This window comes from Bos mutus, chromosome 14, assembly GCF_027580195.1.
Source record: "Bos mutus isolate GX-2022 chromosome 14, NWIPB_WYAK_1.1, whole genome shotgun sequence".
Classification (NCBI taxonomy): domain Eukaryota; kingdom Metazoa; phylum Chordata; class Mammalia; order Artiodactyla; family Bovidae; genus Bos; species Bos mutus.
This window is the reverse complement of record NC_091630.1, coordinates 61,067,483-61,086,850: the sequence shown is the minus strand read 5'-3', so window position 1 is coordinate 61,086,850 and position 19,368 is coordinate 61,067,483. Positions and strand designations below refer to the sequence as shown.

Sequence of the window (19,368 nt, the reverse complement as noted above, 5' to 3'; positions counted from 1 at the left end):
AGCCATGAACCTTTCTGAAACACAACAGCCGGCCCACAGGTTCTTGACCCCTCACTCAGAAGAACTTCCCATTCTCTTAGCTGAAAAGATGTTCAATTCAGCTCTCCTTCCCTCTCCTCAACCTCTCATTTCCTCCTCTTCCTGCCTTTTGGACTTTTGGTTCCAAAGAAAGATCACATCAGAGGGAAACAAAGCATCTGATGTCATTTACTGACCATGCGTCTCAGGCCAATTGTTTAACCTGTGGTCTTCAGTTTCCCTGTCTATAAAATGGGAAAAATAACCACATCATCAAGTTGTGAAGAGTAAACAATGAGCTACATATAAAGTTCTCAACATACACACCATGAGGGTATATCTGGTGAGCTGGATGGAACTGGAGGAATCAATGTGAACACATGATATGAGTTTACAGTATTTATGTGTACACACACACACACACACACCTTGTTTATGAAGGCCTAGAAGATTGGCAATGACTGCTTTTCACTCTGTCGACCTCCCCATCCACACTGAGGGCCCTCAGGGTCCAGGCCCCGTCATCAGCAAGGACTCTGGCATCTGAGCTGCAGGTCCTCTGTTGCCAGACCTAACCATCATCCTGGGCACCCTCACAACTGTTCAAACTCCAAAGCCCCAACAACTGCACTGTCGGAATCTCTGAGGAGCTGCTCCCACTGCCCCTCCAGGTCCTCATCTCATTCTCCAAGCATGTTTTGTATCGAATCACTGACCCTTCCACCACTGTACTTAACCTTCAGGCCTTGAACTCCTATAAAAGGTCAGTCTGCACATATTTTAGGATTTGCAGGCCACGGTTTCCATCACAGCTTCTGAACTGTGCTTCCAGAGCAAAGCAGCCACAACCAGCTTGTAAGTTAAACAGGGTGGCTGTGTTCCAGAAGGTTGATTTATGGACACTTGAAACCTGATTACATACAATTTTCACATCATAAAATATTACTCTTTTTCTGTTTTTTTTTTCCAACCATTTAAAAATGTAAACATGATTCTTAGTTTGCAGGCTACACGTAACTGCTGGCCCAGTTTAACCCATGGGTCAGTTTGCTGACACCTGTCAGGACCACTCTCTTCCCAAACCAAACAGGCCCCACAAATAATGCTTCCTTCTCACGCTCTCCTGTTCCTCTCCGCTCCTCACCCTAACTTTCTGCCTCACTCCTCTTGCGGACTCCTGACCTTGGACAGTCTGGTCATCTCTTGGCAGGCTCCCCAGCTCAGCGGGGGTCCCTGCACCCAGTTCCCTCAGCAGCCCCCATGGGCATCTGGTGGAAAGCGGCCTCTGGTGAAACAGCTCTCAGTGAACATCTCTGCCTGGTACCCCAGAGAGCAGATTGCTGGTGACTTGATCAAGGAGGCACCACAACAACTTCTCTGCTGTCTGCCTGCTTTCTTTGGCTTATGGCCCTTTCCACTGTCTTCCAAGCAGCCCCATCAGGCTGAGTGCTCACTGTGCCTCCTCCTTCCACTTTTAAGGAACCCTGTGATTACACTGGACCCATCAGAGTAATATAGGATACTCTCCCCATCTTAAAGTCAGCTAATCAGCAACCTTAATTCCCCTTGGCCATACAGGATGACCAATACATTGTGACAGGGCTCAGGAATTAACATAAGAACATCTTGGGGAAGGAGGCATTACCTGTCTGCCATACCACCCAAACTCTATAGTAGAATGCTGATCCATGGGGAATTAAATCTGTACACTTGGGGACTGAATCCATTCCCACCTATTACTCACCCAAGACACAGGAAAAGAAACAAGAGATCACAGTATAATCAGTGGCAAGAGATTTGCTCATGTTCCTTTACAGAACTTGGAATTCACTTAAGTATAAGGCATGATCATGTGAAGACAATCTAAAGCCCTCTGCAACAATAACAACTATACCACACAATAACTGCACGAGGACTTTAAAGGTGACCCTGAAATTCCACTTGATGTACTAACTGTAAATACTACAACAAATAAAACCATCAATGTTTTGCTTTGGTTATTCTTAACCCATGTATCATTTTTTTCTTATAAAAGACAATGTATGCCCAGCCCTAAGCCTTGAGCATTATCACAAAAAAAACTTTAGCATTCCTAATATATTATACCATTGGGAAAAACTGTGCTCAAGCTTAAAACCACTTAGGGCACCAATCTGCTTCATTCCTGACCTTGCTTTTAGGACAGTGGGAAGCCACTACACAGATTCTGAGTGCTGACAGAAAGTAAGGGCAGCATGAGTAAGACCCCATATGTGAGAGTTGGCACCTTTTCTCAGTTGCTGGTACCTTTCAGGATATTTGCAGCAGATTCAAAACTGTCCAACTTGAATGCAGTATGACCCAGGTTGGCCGCAAGAGGGAGCACGCTTTTAAGAACACACTGCCCTGCAGGTGGTGCTTTGTGTGTTACCACTAAAAATGAATGGAAAGATGCGTAAGCAAAAAGGATATTAAGACAATTAGGAGCAGGACTTGATTTTAATAACACTCTGCACAACAGAGCGATTAATGTATATAAAAAGAAGCAAGCAGACACCGAACTTTATAAATAAGCTTTGAACTAAGTGAGAAAAAGGCCCAGAATCAAACATATTTATGAAGGTCTAAACTCCTGGCGTTTACCTTTAACACTGACCATGAACCTTACTATCAACTATACTCTTTATTTTATTAAGAATCAAATAAAATGTACATATTCAAATTTAGTAAAATTCATTTTCTCTAACACCACAGACAGCCAAAAGAACTAATGCTACAGATAACTGAAAGATAGTTCTTTAAGCTTCAAAGAGTAAAATAAATTGATCAAAGTCTTCCTACGGTGTGACAGTTCCACAATCTTTGAAAATATCCAATATAAGTCAACATTTCTTGATGGTCCCAGATCATTACCAAAAACATCAGTGACAACAGTATGTTAGGAACACCTCAGGGACTAACGCATGCAGGACACATGCTCCACAGTGTAGAATTCTGTCTTTCCCTTTCGCTGTAGGAATTTCTCGTTTCTTGTTGACCAGATGACTCAAATTTGCTATTTTACACATGACCATGTAGACCTGATGTGGCTCCAGAACCACCGCTCTCCTGGCTCCTCCAAGGCTCTCTCTCCTTTCACTTCTGACTCCACCCACACAATACTGATGATGTGAGACTGCTCCCAGGCCTAGCCTCTCATTTAAATGGACACTACTGCTATGTAAGGTCTCATAATCTCTGAATAGCATGTGACTCCTGTTACTGTTTAGCTTCTAAGTCATGTCCAACTCTTTGGGACCCCATGAACTGTAGCCCACCAGGCTCCTCTGTCCATGGAATTTCCCAGGCAAGAATACTGGAAATTCCTACTCCAGGGGATCTTCCCAACCCAGGGATTGAACCCATGTCTCCTGCATTGGCAGGTGGTTCTTTACCACTGAGCCACCGCGTGAGGTTCCATAATCTTTGAAAAGTAGTATATGACTCCTAAAACATTATTATCTTTATCATTAGCGCAACTGTCATTAGCTGAGCACTTACTGTGTATTAAGCTTTAGCATTTTTATGTACGTTAACTCAAAACTCTATGTAACAGCATTACTTCCAAGGAAAGGGGTTACCCAACTTGCTTAGGAGAGAGAAAAGGCTTGGAGTTCAAGATCTATTCTTACATCAAGCCCTTTGTTCTTGAAGACTGCAGATCATTTCACAGGAAAGAAAACAAGACTCAGGACAAGGAAGTAACTCTGAGTCTCAATTCCTGCATCTATAAAAATGAGACTAGTGATACTCGCCAGACAAGATCCTCTTTGACAAGGCTGTTGGAAAGATTAAATACTTACATGAAAGTGTGAAAATGTTAAAGCACCAAAATATTAGCATCTCATATTGCACAGCTCCCAGATATGGTTTCCAGGTGGCTCAGTGGTAAAGAAACTGCCTGCGATGCAGGAGACCCAGGTTCAACCCCTGGGTCAGGAATATCCCTTGAAGAAGGAAATGGCAACCCTCTCCAGTATTTTCGCCTGGCGAATCCCATGGGCAGAGGAGCCTAATGGGCTACAGTCCAAGGGGTTGCAAAGAGTCAGACACGACTGAGTGAGCACGCACGCACTGCACAGCTTGCAGGAGCATCAGCCACATAGCTGTGAGACTTCCTGAGGCAGCACAGGGAATGGTATCTGTGAAAACAGGGCATTCAGGCACACGTCTGTGTGCAGGTGTGGACCACATACATATAAAATGTACCATGCAGGCACAATAAAACCAGGGGTTATTAAAATAAAGTGACAACTGAACAATTCCTTAATAAGAAGAAAGCCTGCAGAAAGCTTTTTTGCCACCAACAGTGAGGTAACTCAGCTAGTTTAGGACCATGGTGACTTCCCTCCCTTTCCTTCAGAACCAAACCAATTTCAGGAACAGTTACAATATAGATATTTATATAAATTACTGTAGAAAAGCCTAAATCTTTCTTTTTCCATTTCTAATTTCTGCGGTTCAAAAAAGAATAAAGGTTCAAAATCACTCTATTTGCAGGAAAAAAGTCAAGTCCATTAAACCATTAAAATGGTTCAGAAGTATTTAAAGTAATTCTTTCACAATGTATTCTTTTACAATATATGTTAAATCACTACAGAGCACTGCCAGGCTTTTTCTTAAAAGTAAAACTGTAGTAACTACCTTCATGTATTCCAAAACTTGCTCTTATATTTGAGTATCGAGATGACTGACCATGAATTTAAAAATCTATTCTAGTCATCAAGAGACTACAATGCAAACAGGAGACTAAGGAGGGTGATAAAATACACCCTCCTTCTCAAAACTGTCTGACAAAGAAAGGTTCACTTGTGTGGGTGTTTTTTTGTGGTTTTTTTTTTGTTTTGTTTTTGAGCTATGGCATTTGTAAATATCTCTAAGGCACTTAAAGATCCAGTATTTTAAAGATGGATTACAAAAATACAATGATTTGTTATCAGAGTAAGAGCTCTGAACTATTAACACAGGAGCAGCAATAGAGGAGGGTACCGACACCCACTGACACATTGGGCTCCCTCACAACAGCTACACCACTCAGCACTCAACCATGTGCACAAACAACCTGATGGCTGAGCCGAGGCCTTGCCACAGTCCTGGTTACCTGGCAGAGCGTGCAGGTCAGAGAAAATTCAAGTGATCACAATTTCCATGCTTCTATCACCAAGTAAATATATCTATCTTATTTGACAGCAGGGTTTATAAAGCTGGGCTCTTCTAGCTGGTGTTCTCATTAATACAGAAATCTCTGAGAATTAACTAAAGGAGACACCATCCCAATGATTGCATTCCCAATGATCTATTTCTTTTTTATCCATATCTTCTAGTCTTTCTACAGTGAATTGGTATAGCTATTATATGTGGCGGGGGTCCATGGATGAACAAAAACAAATGACCTTTTATTATCCTGTTCAGTAACCCTATTTAGTAAGCCATGCTTACTAAATACACCACCACTACACCACCACGGATGAAGCACAGCCTGGGAAACCTTCCTGGACCAGTTAGGAGTGAGCTGGCAGAACAGCTGCACCACTTCAGCAGCTGAGACACGCTGTACACCGCCACTCTGCACTCAGAGCGCCCTTGGTCTGAAGGAATCGAGGAGCACTCACTGTTTACCTGGTACACACCGTCACTTACTTGTTAAACCATACAATTCTGACCTTCATTAGTCTTATCATTACTTGCTATTCAGTAGGATTCTGACTGACATGTCTAAGATGCATGAATGTTATTTTTGTTTATACATAAACTCTGAAAAGACTCACACCACACTGTTAAAAAGCCATCATTATTACCCAAACAACCCATGAGGAACAGGCTGTGGATGGCAGAGGTTTGCTGAAGGAGGAATTTGTTTAACTTCATTTATTTCAGTACTTTAAATCTTATCTCTGAACACACAATATTACAGTAAAAAAGTTAATGACCTCATAAAATATATTGTGTTGTTGGCCGTGACATTTCCTTCCAGAAAACACCCAGATACCTTATTCCATTCCCTGAAAAGGTTGCCTATGTTAGATATACTACTATAGGCCACAGTCCCAGAGATGATTTTCCAGATATCAAGAATCATTTCTGAGCACAGAACTTGTAAATACAGGCATAGCAGGCCTCGTCCAGAGCAGACAATTGGTCCCGGAAGCTGCTGCCATTCACCACTGCCGTCCCCCCTCTTCCCATTAGGTTGTCAACAGCTCCCAGAATCCTCACATGGTCCCCTTCTTCTCTCCATTCACTCACCCTTCATCAGCAGCCTCAAAAGGCATCCATCTGATTCTCCACCAAGAAACAGCCATTTTAGCTTTCAAATTTTATTTTTCTCTAGAAAGATCTTCCAGTTTTTATTTCTCTTCCTTCAAACAGTTGCTTCAATGGATGTGTGTAACAGTAAAGAATGTGAAACAATCTAAATGTCCATCAGTAGGGAATATGGTTAAATAAATGATTATATATATATATATATAGTCTATGTATGTAGTGATATACAGCTGATCCTTTGAGGCTGCAAAAAAATTTTAAAGAATGAAGACATTCTTTATCTACTGTTATGGAATATCAGAGATACACTGAGTGAAAAATGCAAGTGAAACTATTTGCAATACATTATACTTTATCATAACTTGAAAGAAAAATATTTATTCAAATATACTTATAAACAAACAAACTGCTTCTTCTATATCATTCCAAAGATAAGTGACTACCTCTCAGTAGGGAAAATGTGAGGTGGAAGAGGAGTCACTTTCAGTCTATAAACTTTTTATAACACTTATACCTTGACCCATGTGACTATATGTTTTTAAAATCAATTACTATAAACTTGATTAAAACTTTTATTTTCAGAGAAGTATTTATGATTATTTTTATCCTTTATAAAGTTGAGAGCTGGAAGACTGACAAACTGATTAGTCTGAGAATAACACTTTTATTATTTAAACACTTTTCTAATAAACTTCTATAAACACTTTTATTAAACTCCAATGCCATCACTGAGATAGCCTACATTCTCAACTTCTACCAGAAAGGATTATATTTTTATATAGCAAAGCAAAAACAAATTACTTAATAAAATACTTACATTAATATAGTACTTACAGTAATGTAATACTTAAATTGTAATACAAGATGCAAAGGCAATATGTTGTTGTTGTTTAGTTGCTCAGTCATGTAAGACTGTTTGTGACTCCATGGACTGTAGCCCGCCAGGCTCCTCTGTCCATGGATTTCTCCAGGCAAGAATACCAGAGTGGGTTGCCATTTCCTTCTCCGAAAGGCAATATAGAGAAATATAAAATTTTAACCTCTGCATGGTAATCATTAACCATGATAAATTCAAGGTTAGACATGTGCATGTAAAAAAACACTTATAAGTAGTTTTACAAATTACTTATCACAATTACCTAGAAATGAGTCTGAAATTTTAACTCATTTGATAGCCTACAATAAGGAAATCCGGTTTTGTTACATACACAAAATTAAAAACTCCATTAAACTACTGTGTCATCTACCAATTAAAATAAAAAACTACTTAAATTACCATTAATGGGGCAGGTGACCAGAGATCATTTTCATTCACACACATCTCCTAAGCGTCTACAATACATTTTCTGCTTTCTAACATTTTATAATCCAATTACAACTGTTAGAGTACTCAAAATTCAGAGTATAAGGTTCTCATCACGAGGTTAACAACTATATGAATGAAAAAAGACCTCGCTAGCAGACAGGGAACAGGAGCCCTAAGGAAATACAGCCCATCAGCTAGCCTTTCTGCACAGGGACCTCCTTGAAAAGCAGACATGGGAAAGGGCGTAAATCCTGAATGAAAATGTATAAGAAACCAAAAGCTTGAATAAAACAAGAAACAAATGTGAGAAGGAGTGCTGGGTCCAGGTAAGGCACTTTTGAAAGGCAAAGGTGAAGAACAGGGACTGTATCCCAGAGTTGATCAAAAGCCACTGGGTGGAGGTACAGAACTCTTCAAGAACACAGAACTGGAAGACAGGCTGGGAATTCAAACTCCAGGTCTTCTACCTATTAGAAACTCCTTCAGGTTCACGAAGTCTCAAATTCTTTCCCTGTAAAGTGGCACAATAGTACCTAAGACATAAAGTACTTAAGACACAATAGTACCTAAGACATAAAGACATAAACTATCATGAGGACCAAATGAGACAAAGCATGCCAGCACAGTGACTTTTGTCAGAAGAAACAGTAAATTTGGAGCTCTGCTTTGTTCCCATGCAGGGAAAAAAATGATCAGGGTTGCATTTAGGACAGTTAACTTGATAGCAGTATGCATGATGGATGGCACAAACTTGGAGATTATGGTTGTCTCCTGTTAACGACAGCTGAAGCAAAGGGATTAAAACTGTTTCACCGCCATGAAAATGCAAGACAGGAGAATCAGGAACAATGTGCAATAAAATGACAAATCATTTCTAAAAAAAGTAAAGTGAGGAATCAAAGATGTCCTTTGAGTCCAGATGACTAAGAAAACGTGATGATTAATATAAACAAGTAAATGGAGAAAAAAAATTAAATCTGAAAACAAAACACTTCAGCTCTGAATGTATTTGATTCAAGATAACAAAATGACAGCCACTTAAAAGAGTTTTTCAAGGAAACCAAGTTAAAGGCAAATCTGAAGCTTTGGAAAGAAAATGAAGCTATGCAGAACTCGGGCCTCGCAAAGAGGGAAAGAACAGTGGGAACAAGAGGCCTGTGGTGGCCAAAAGGGAGAAAACAAAGCTCCCAAAGGGAGATGAGGAGGCCCTCTCAGGTGGCCTGCACCTCAGTGAGGTGAGAAAACAAAGGCCACGGGGCCCAGGAGTCTGAGATGCTGGCCAGGAGAACAGGGAAGACAAGGGCCTCAGGGTACTTCACAGCCCACAGTTCTCAGATGCTCACTGCACTTCAGATTACAGACTCAACTGACTCATGATAATGTGGTCATTATGGGTTTACAAGAGCCTGCAGGTTACCACATAGTGTTAATTATTGCAACTCAACCCCCAGACATACTTTTTTTCAGTATCTCTAAGCTCAGAACTGTAACTTTCACATTCTTATTTCCCTTGACCTCCATCCACATAGCTGACTCCCCTCCAACTACACTGAGGGCCAACTCTCAGATTTTCTCCCCTCTAATTCTGGCTTCAAGATCTTGCATCTGAACTAGCTTCTCCTTAGAAACAAAGTTGTCAGGCAACAGGTCCTTTCGGCAATTCCAGAGTTGTTTTATACTTAGCTTTTAAATCCCATCTAGATTTTAAACTCTAGGTGATGCTGATGCTACCGTTACCATTCATAGGATGTAAAAGTTTATTGATTTCTGGCTACTCATGAATGCATTCCCCCCACGGAAAGGATTTTTTAGGCTAAACTGGAAAACTTTTTATTACTACCCACCAGTCATAAGACCTCTCTTACTAATTTCTGAGAATATGCACACACAGTATTGGACTCTCCATTCTCCTAGGGCTGGGAGTACCAGTGTATCCTAAAGACATCTTGCTGGTGCTGCACTGTTGTTTACATCCCACAGCTATAAACCCACTTACATCCAGCATGAGTCGTCCAAGAGACAAGCGATGGCAGATTAGCCACTTAAATGTGCATCTAATTACATCCTTTAACAACTGCCAAGAATAAAAGCTCAAATATTTTCCTATACGTGGGTTTCTTCTCAAATACATATATATTACAACTATCACACTTTAACCTCAGTATTTGCCATATTTCTTTAATCCAGTTTTCACACATGCCGGAAAACCAAAACAGATTAATAACCATAACATTAAGACATAGATGCTATTAAATTGCCAGTCACGATGTAGTTTTACAAGACCAAAATAAATATGGAAATCAATCTTTTTAGGGCCCTCTTTGTATTCTTTTCATCATATTAGTTTACAAAGAGTGTAACTGGGTTCATAATTCTAAACGAAATGAGACTAGTCTTTAAGGAACAGAATAGAAGTATCTGTAAGAGCTACAATTTACTATGATGCCCAAATGAGCACGGCATCTAGTAGAGTAACCAAAGACTAAAGTAACACAATCCCCATCTTCCCGGTTAACAGCATCACTCCAAGGTAGTCAATATTTTAATAACACTCCATCAGAAACCTCATCTAAAAAGATATCACTATAGATTCACACTAACTATCCTTTAGATTATTTTTCAATGCACACAATTATATTCATGTCTCTACTCTTAAGGAACATTTACAAGCCAAAAAGGAGAAGGAAACTCTGAGATCAGTGATTTTGTAAGGTAATTTTCACTAATGGGGGGTAGCACGGCAGAGCAAACCACATGATCTTGGCAGCATGTGTGGAGCATGAAGCATGCCCAAGTCTAATTTAGCCACTACCAGTAAAAAGGTAACAGGGTTTTGAGCAGTTGACTTTGAGAGCCTCTGTTTAAAAATCCATAGAATGGACAGCATGCCACCTAGGTTGTGAGAAATACATGAAAGAGTGCTTCTATTACCAGCCACGATAACTAAAAATGCCATGGATGTTTCTGATTCCTTCTGAACACAGCTTCCCAAATAATAAAACGCTACACAGCTGGGCCTATGATCTCGGGCTACATATGCTGAGAATCAAGTGGTTCCATATGATTCCCTTACTAAGTTGTCCTCCCTGGAGGGCAAGATGAACATGCTGTACATTTTCAATAAGCACAGGGCAGTGATTAAATCACCAAAGCCTCCAGCGTCTGCACACAGAACTATAAAACTTAACTTCCTAGCTTTCTATCTTGCTGAATGGTAAGCAGCTAGGGTCACCCTTCCACTTAAGAGTTTACCTCCTACCGGCCTGAAACACGAACCTGTGGGCCGCTGGCCTTCTATCCTACCTCCTCCTCATACACAGTCCAGTTTTCCTTTGAGTGACAGAATTTGCTTTCAACTGGCCCTATGGAATTTAAGTTTACTCTGAAAAGTACTCTTAAAAAAAACAAAAAAGAAACTATTTCGGTAACCTGCTTTGTGAAGTCATCCAAGCCTCCTGCAAGCTGCCATTAAGTTCTATGTAAACATATTACTCAATTTTCTAATATGTAAGTATCCTCAACTGGCCTCAGACATTCTTAGTTTTATTATGTTTCAAAATATCACTTTGTAGACTTTATTAAAAGCTAAATAAAAGCTAAGATTATAGAAATAATAACAATGGTCAGCTATTAAATTTACATATATAGCTCTGTAGTTTATTGAAAGAATAAGGTATGTAAAAAAAAAAAGAGAAATAATTGTGATATTGTTGACCAATAAAAACTATGTGCTACGTATGATCCCATTTTGTTTTTCGTTTTTGTCTGCTTGAAGTATAGTCGATTTACAATAAGTTTAATATGCAATGAAAAATCCTTAATGGCTGAACACCACACTTTAAGACTGGTTACACTCTGGGTATTAAGGGAGGGAGGGGAAATGGGTGAGAGTGAGGTGGGTGAGGGGAAGGAGGAGACTTTCTGTATGGTTAGGCTGCTAAATTTCTTTCTTCAAAGAGAATGTAATACTTCAGTAATAAAGGTAAATTAAAAACTAGGAGAAAAAATTATTGGCACAAACTGTACCTCCTCCATACCCAAATGATTCTAGTAAGTAACATTAAAAAACATAGTTAGGTTCTCTAAATGTTAAAGAAGACAGATGAAAGCACAGTATTGGGGTGGGGGATGGCCGCGGACTCGTACAATCCTCCCCTCCTTGCTGCCCCGTTCCTGGGTCCCCTCCACGCCGGCGCTGGAAACCCCCTAGGGACCAGCCCGCACTTCACATGAGTAACCGCCCAACCCCAAAACCGAAAGTGGGAACAGGCTGCGCCGCTCCAGCCCCAACACCCCCTCCCCTCCGCTCTGGCCCCAGCGGGCAGGTCCGCCTCCTCCAAGACAACAACAAAGTCACGGGGGCGGGGAACTGCCCAGCGGCGGGCGCGACCCCGGGCCCCGCGAGCCTCCCCACTCCTTAGACCCCGGGCCCCCTCGACGCCCCTCAGCAGCCCGGCCCCGACCCCCGGCCTCCGCGATCCTTCCGACTCCTTAGAACCCGGGGCCCCAGTCTCCCTCCACCCCCACTCCCCGCCCCGGTCCCCTCGACCTCTTCAGCCGCCAGGCCCCGACCCCCGGCCCCCAACCCCGGCCCCCGCGACCCTTCCGATTACTTAGACCCCCGGCCCCCTCGACACCCCTCGGCAGCCCGGCCCCGAGCCCCAGCCCCCGCGACCCTTCCGACTCCTTAGACCCCCGGACCCGTCTCTCTCCACCCGCAGGCTCCCTCGACCACCTCAGCGGCTCGGACCCGACTCCCGGCCTCCGGCCCCCCTCGACCTCAGCCGCCTGGCCCAGAATCCCGACACAGACCCCCGAGCCCCCTTCTCGACTCCCGGGCCCTGACCCACCCGACCCCCAACCTCCCTCACGCCCCTCAGCCTCCGGGCCAGCGACCACCCTCCGGGACTCACCCCTGCAGCCTCCATCTCCCCTTCCGGCCCCTCGGACCCTACCCTTGGGCCCCGCCCCCGCCCTCAGCCCTCGACGGAGGCCTTACCTGTGGCGACGCGGTCGGTGGGCCCGCCGCAGCCGGTGCTGGTGAGGCGCTGGGTCTCGGTTGGCTCCTCAGCAGCCAGCGCCGCCGCCAAAACAACACGTCCGCCGCAGCAGCCGCCGCCGCCGCCGCCGGGGAGGGGCGGGGCCGGGACGCAGGTGGGGGAAGCCCGAGCGCCGCGGCCTCGGAGCCGGCGGCTACCGGGCATGCGCGGACGGCGGCGGGCGGGAGGACGCCGATGTCAACAAGGCCCGGGGACGCTCCATCCGGCGCCGCCCCTCGGGTCGCCCCGCCCCCAGACCCAAACCACGCGAGGTCTCGAGGGTCCCGGGACGCGGCTTCAGAAAGAGGAAGCCCGGGAAACCGGTTTCCGCGTTGCAGCTGCTATCCAGCGCTCCCTGGCCGGTCCCAGAACCGAGACCTGGGCGCTAGGTGCAGCTGCTCTGCGGTGCCCGCTGCTGGGTGGGCGCCTGTACGTCAGTCAGGGCAGGCGGCGCCGGGAGCGGACCGAGGGCTGCCCGGCGGAAGGGCTCTGTCCGCGGCTGCGGGCCTTACGAACGTGCGGGCCGCCTCCGTTGTGGGCCTCCCGGTGAGCAGCTATTTGGGGCGCTCGGGATGTCGCGCTGACCGTGTACGGAACCGTTTAAGTCAGATGCTGTTGGCGGAGAACCTGCGAGAGCGCAGGCGAGCAGAGCAGTTGCTGTCCCGTTTGCTATATTTGCAGCGGACGGAGCATGAATGCAGGCCCGGCGGCCGCCCTCCCGGGTCTCCTGCAGGATCGCTCCATCTGCGGCGCCCGGCCCCAGGTCCCAGCTGTGACGGGCCCACGTGGCAGTCTCGCAAGGTTCGCTTTCTGCCGTACCAAGCAGGAATTTCAGCACCCGAAAATCTCCTACATGGGCTAGGTAACTAAAAATGGTCAAGTTAGGAAAACTGCTGAAACACCTGCCACAGCATTTTCTCAGATTTTTCCATTTCTTTCTATGTTTACTTTCTGCAGTCTACTATAGGAATTTCTCAGAGTAATTGACCTCTTTTTTTCTCTTCTTCCGCAATTGCTTGAAAGCTAACCACAGGTCATTTGTAACAAGACTGCTAGTAAGTACGAATTATCAAACAGGACCCAGTGCTGTTCTTGTGGGTGAGGTGTTCGACAGCAGACAGCAGATCAGGGGACAGCTCAGGGTCTTCCCAGGGTTCTCCACCTTCAAACCATGTCTGAGTATGCCTTCCAGTTAGCACTTTTCGTGAATGATTTGCTTCTGGTAAGTGTGCGTTCCTACTGGTGTGTGATCCCCAAAGTCTGCACCCAGGCCCGCTTCGTTCTCTGCTGCTCTCCAGCGCCCAGTGCAGGGTCTCCTGCAAGACTGATACTCTACGATTGTTGAATGGCTAGTAGGATTTTAAACTATCCCATCATCTGGAATTATTTAGAAATTTATTTGGACTTTACTAATCTAGATTCCCACAAGACAGTTTATTCCTAGAGTTGTTGGCTTGTAGTTGCAGCAGGTCTGGCCCTGGAAACAGGAAAGTAACCCTTGCTCCCTTGCCTTCATAAATTAATTCTTCACACCAGGTTGCTTCAGTTTTAACTTTAAGCATAAAATAACCAGAGTGAATACACTGCGAATACAGAACCCTGGGTAGCCAGGAGCCTTGTGATATCAAAAACCTCTAATTTGCACACATGAGGCCATTGACTGGAGGGGGGAAAAAGCACCACATGAGCACTGTGAGTTAAGTTTTATTCGGGGAAATGAGAGCTATAGCCCAGGAGACAGACAGCAATTGAGGTAGCTCTGAAGAACTACTCCAAAGTGGTAGGGGTGAAGGTTTGTATTGCATATAATTTTTGTGAAGGTGGGGTACATATGCATTTGGGCAGCCTTGCTGCTAATCACAAGGAGCAGATGTCATCAATGATGCTTTTAGTACTTTTCTAGCTATGGGGAGATATAGGAATTAGGCTCATAAAATCTGAAAATATCTGAAGACCAGTTCTACGCGTTCTTCCCAGAGCACAGGTTTCCTCATTCCTAATCTCCACCCTGAACTCCTTTCAGGGGATGTTGAAGGTCAGCAGCTGCAAGGGCTCATGATTTAATCATTGTAGAGGTAGATAGATGGCAAGTGCCAATTTGTACTTGGCAAAGCATTCAACAAATGCTTATTAAACAAAATCAAATTCCAAATACAAACTACTGTAACCATCCTAGAAGTTCACATTTCCCAAAGTCATGACAAGAGTTGTTGCCTGTTTTCTTCAACCTGGGGGTTAGAGGTCTTTGTGGGTTGCCCAGATTAACCTTAAATCACCTAGTCATTTGCAAACACTTCTGTTGCATAACGGGCCTTGGTTATGATTTATAATGAGTGCCAAGTCTGGTCTGAGGCCTGGAAGAATTTCCTTCTATCTTTCATTTGACCTGCAATATCTGGGGAAAATCCAGAACTGAATCCTACTAAATATGGAACTGTTTTGTTCTGCAATTTTATTTCCTTGTACTATTTTCAGTACAGTTACAAGTCTATCGCCTTCTCCCCGCCCCCCCAAAAAAAAAATAAAATAAATACTTCCTCTCTAATAAAAGAGAATTAGTCTCACTGTACTTATTTTTCTCTGAAAAACAAGGGCAACACAGTGGCATTTCCATACTGATTTTAAGAAACAGGAATTTAGTTTGTTGGGAAGATGGCAATATTTTCTAGAGTAGAACTAAATTTAAATGTGGAGAAAGCATCTAACCCTACATTCCTGAGAAATGATATCTATATAGTTTACAAATTGAGGAACTATAACACAGCCTCAGAGCTGACAGAGGTAAAAGGGCAACTTGGTGACAATCTTTACAACCATCAACACTTACTACAAGGCATCTCCTTGGTATTGTGTCCCACCATAGTCACTAAAGACTACTTAACTCCACATTCTAAGAAACATCATAGTCAAAATTAAGGATTTCTCTATGACAATCTATCTAGGTGGCTGTCCTCTAGTAGAAAAGTGAAATAGACTTTGTGTAAATTAGTGGTTCTCAAAATGTGGTCTGGGCCCAGAGACATCAAATCTTAAGGGCACTTCCCAGAAGTGCAAATTCAAGGGGCCCCACCCCAAGCTAACTAGTCCTCTGGGCGATTCTGGTCAATGCTGAAAGCTTAAAAATACACTTTTTCAGTACTTTTTTCTCCCTAAGTTACATACAATTCGTACATATGAAACTGGGTGGAAAAACTTGCTTTGGTGAAAACGTTCCATTCCTGGTATTCCCAATGTTTGTAAATCACATGGCTAAGGAAATTGTACCTACTGTTCATGGACCTTCCCAAGGGTTTCTTCATGAGGCTTTCTCAGTCCTTTGAGCTATGATCTGATGTTTTGTTGACCTTGTTAACATTCAAAGATACTATTCGTGACTGAGGGTGTGAAGGGAAAGACTTCTCCCACAATCCTTTCCAAATGGGAAAGTCACCCAGAATCATGCACCACTGCTGCTTCTGGGGGCCTCAACCTTTAGTGACTGTTCTTTATTTTTTATTTTTCCCTCCGAACTATCCACCCATAATGCCAAGCTGATCTTCAGACTCCATTAGTTTCCCAGCATTTCAAAGCTAGTCTGTGTTTTCTGAAACTTCTTACTGTGTTTAAAAAAAAAAGACAAAGTTTATGTAAAGTTATTTTATGATGAGAGTGTTTTAAAAAAACAACCTGGAACAGTAAGGAATTTAATTCTTTTGAGACCAAACAACAAATGTAAAAACATATACCTTGCTCTGTCCACCCACCTGCCTCCACCGGAAGTATTTATAGCAAAATACTTAAAAAGCAGAAAAGTTGGTTTTAGCTTCTCAAATTCAGTAACTATTGAAATCAAAGTAATAAAGGAATTGTATGTGCAATTAAAAAGAAAATACTCTCCCAAAGTCACTTCCAAAATTTCTGCTGTATTTAATATTGAGAAGGAAACCTGTTGGTGCAGACTATCCAAATAGAAATGAATTTTAATTAGAAATTTAATCTCTTATATTAAGCCATAACATGTGTCTGTGTTACATTGCTTTTATATGTAGATGCCTTTCATTCTATCTGACAATACATAAAAATGCCAAGGACATTTAAATGATTGTTTTAGGCCTCCTTGCTCACATTTTCAGGAATTTACTTGAAAATAACTTATCTGATAATGGACTATTGATTCCTACATCAACACTTTTTCTCTTTTCCATTGGTTTGGAAGTCTTTAAACTCAAAGAAAGCTATGCAGCTAGCCCCTTGACCACCTAAATTGAGAAGTCTTAGGAGAAGGCGATGGCACCCCACTCCAGTACTCTTGCCTAGAAAATCCTGTGGATGGAGGAGCCTGGTAGGCTGCAGTCCATGGGGTCCCTAAGAGTCAGACACGACTGAGCAACTTCACTTTCACTTTTCACTTTTATGCATTGAGAAGGAAATGGCAACCCACTCCAGTGTTCTTGCCTGGAGAATCCCAGGGATGGGGGAGCCTGGTGGGCTGCCATCTATGGGGTCGCACAGAGTCGAACACGACTGAAGCGACTTAGCAGCAGCAGCAGCAGCAGGATTACTTATCTTGTTGCATATGCCTACCACTCCAGTTGTATACTATGTAATATTAAGTTGGCCAGATGGTTTTTAAAGTGATGTGTAGTATCCATTTATTAATAAGTAAATCAATAGATTCAGTGAAAATAAGAATAAGATAAAAAGGGCAAGTGTCAGCCAAGTTAAGGAGCAAATTTTATTTCTAAAATCATTTGAGAGATTGCTGTATTTATGCTCATATGTTTTTATGTCATGGATCTAAGATGTTGATGAATAAAATAGTTTATTACCATATACACTTAAATAGATGAAATAACTATTTTGAAGTGATGACATAAATTGCTTTATCTTAAACAATTGATAATTATTTAATGACTGTATAGTTATCTTAGCCTTTTTCACTTTCCTTGGAACCTGTCTTCGCTCCACATATCAGATTTTGCCCCCTCTCTAATAGTTTAAAGTACAGAAGTTAGAATCATTTCCTTATGACAAATACTTACATTTAATTTTAGTTTCAAAATTAGCAAAACAGGCTGCTTTCTGGAACTCAAGTATCATTATGTGGTTAAGAAGTTTAGGGAAGAAATTGCCATAATCTAACTTTATATCGTAGGTTTATATATTTTAAGTTACTAACATAATATAGTGAAGATATTTTTGTTGACAAAAATAGCATTTTAGATACTCTATTTCCATGAAAACTTACAGCTCTTTCCTGTCCTTTCTGCAAGGAGACAAGTTTTCACCATCTTTTCTACTGTGGGCAGTCAGGCACTAATAAATAGAAACAGGAAGTTGTTCCATTTTTAGAGCTCACTAGACATTAAGAGAAGAGAAATCTAACCCTCATCCTTTTTTCGTTAAACTTTTTATTTTGCACTGAAGTATAGCCAATTAGGGCTTCCCTGATGGCTCAGAAAGTAATCTCCCTGGCTAAGACTTCATGCTTCCAGTGCAGGGGGCACTGGTTCAATCCCTGGTCAGGAAACTAAGATCCCAGAAGCTGTACAGCCAAGAAAAGTTAAAAAAAAACAGTATCAGCCAGGAGTCCCATACTAGCATTAAAAAAAAAAAAAGGTCCAAAATTAAGAGAATTTTGCATTGCAAAGGTAATGAGAATGGTTATTTTAGAACAAAGGGTAACACAGAGTAACCCTGAAATATTAACAGGTTGTTCACGGTGTGCTTCTGAAGAGTAGAGACTATCTTATCTGAACGTAGGGCACAAAGGGGTAAGGGGACTAAGTCTGGCAGGTAAACTGCAGCTGGATTTGGTGTCATTAGACTCTCGCAGCAACAAAGAGCCAAGTTCATTTTCTTCATGTGCCCGTGACCCCAGAGCCTTCCATCAGAGCTAAGAGGTCTACCGTGTGTCACTGTTGCTGTGAGAGTTTGTTATCATCCTTCTGAGAGTTTGCCTCAGTGAGTCACAGTGTAAACAGACTGTGTGTGTGTGTGTGTGTGTGTGTGTGTGAGCCTTGGCATCTGAATTCTGAAAAGAAAAGGATAAATTCCCTGGTCAATAAGCCTGTCTTTATTGACCAAAACTGAACCATAGCAATGAGTAGTCTAGGCAGTGAAGTGGTAACTAGTATTTATAGATTCTTCCTGCTCTAAATAGGTTGGTAATCTTGAACACAGTAATTAGGAGGAATTGACTAGAACCAACTGGCCTTCGAACAGAGTGTTTTTAAAAATCTCATTAACTGGAATAGTTTGCTAAAAATAATACTGAAAATATGGGTTGTGTCAACAAATCCATTATTAGGGCAGAACAGAGAATTTAAGTGAAAAATCCTAAAGCAAAGCCTGGGCCTAAATAATTATCAGCACCATTCCATTTAGCAAAAATGCTAGATAAATCAGAACGTGATTTAAATTCTATGCTTTTTCTAGGAGGTATTTACAGAGTCTGGTCCACCTCAAACACTCTGGACAAGTATTCAGTGTAGCCCAATCTGAAGGTCACGGTTAGGTGACGGAGGCAGTCCAAAAGCACAGGTGCTTGGATCACATGGCTCCCACTGCCCCCTGCCAGGATGTGACACAAACCAGCACATAACACAAGCAGCACCTCAGCTCTTCTCCTCTACCTGGTCCTTCACACTGCCTGAGACTGGGAGGACCCAGAGTGGACGCCTCCCTGGTCTTGTCCACACCTTCCCCCACTGTGTGATCTTTTAACCTGATATTCCCTCTGCT

At 42.7% G+C, this 19,368-nt stretch overlaps 1 protein-coding gene across 5 annotated transcripts in view; it reads right to left on the bottom strand.

Annotated features, from left to right (window-relative positions):
* The window catches only part of PCMTD1 (protein-L-isoaspartate (D-aspartate) O-methyltransferase domain containing 1), a 49,864-nt gene extending 37,047 nt beyond the window's left edge, over positions 1 to 12,817 (bottom strand). For 3 of the 5 annotated variants that reach the window (XM_070382411.1, XM_070382415.1, XM_070382414.1), the window contains exon 1: positions 12,606 to 12,744. Coding sequence is in view for 1 of the 5 variants with exons in the window: in XM_070382413.1 (XP_070238514.1) it covers positions 12,606 to 12,810 (205 nt within the window). In the remaining 4 variants the exon portion in view is untranslated. Of the gene's footprint in view, positions 1 to 12,605 lie in introns of all 5 variants that reach the window. The other 2 variants (XM_070382413.1, XM_070382412.1) reach the window with 2 other exon arrangements.
* Positions 12,818 to 19,368: the final 6,551 nt, after the last annotated feature.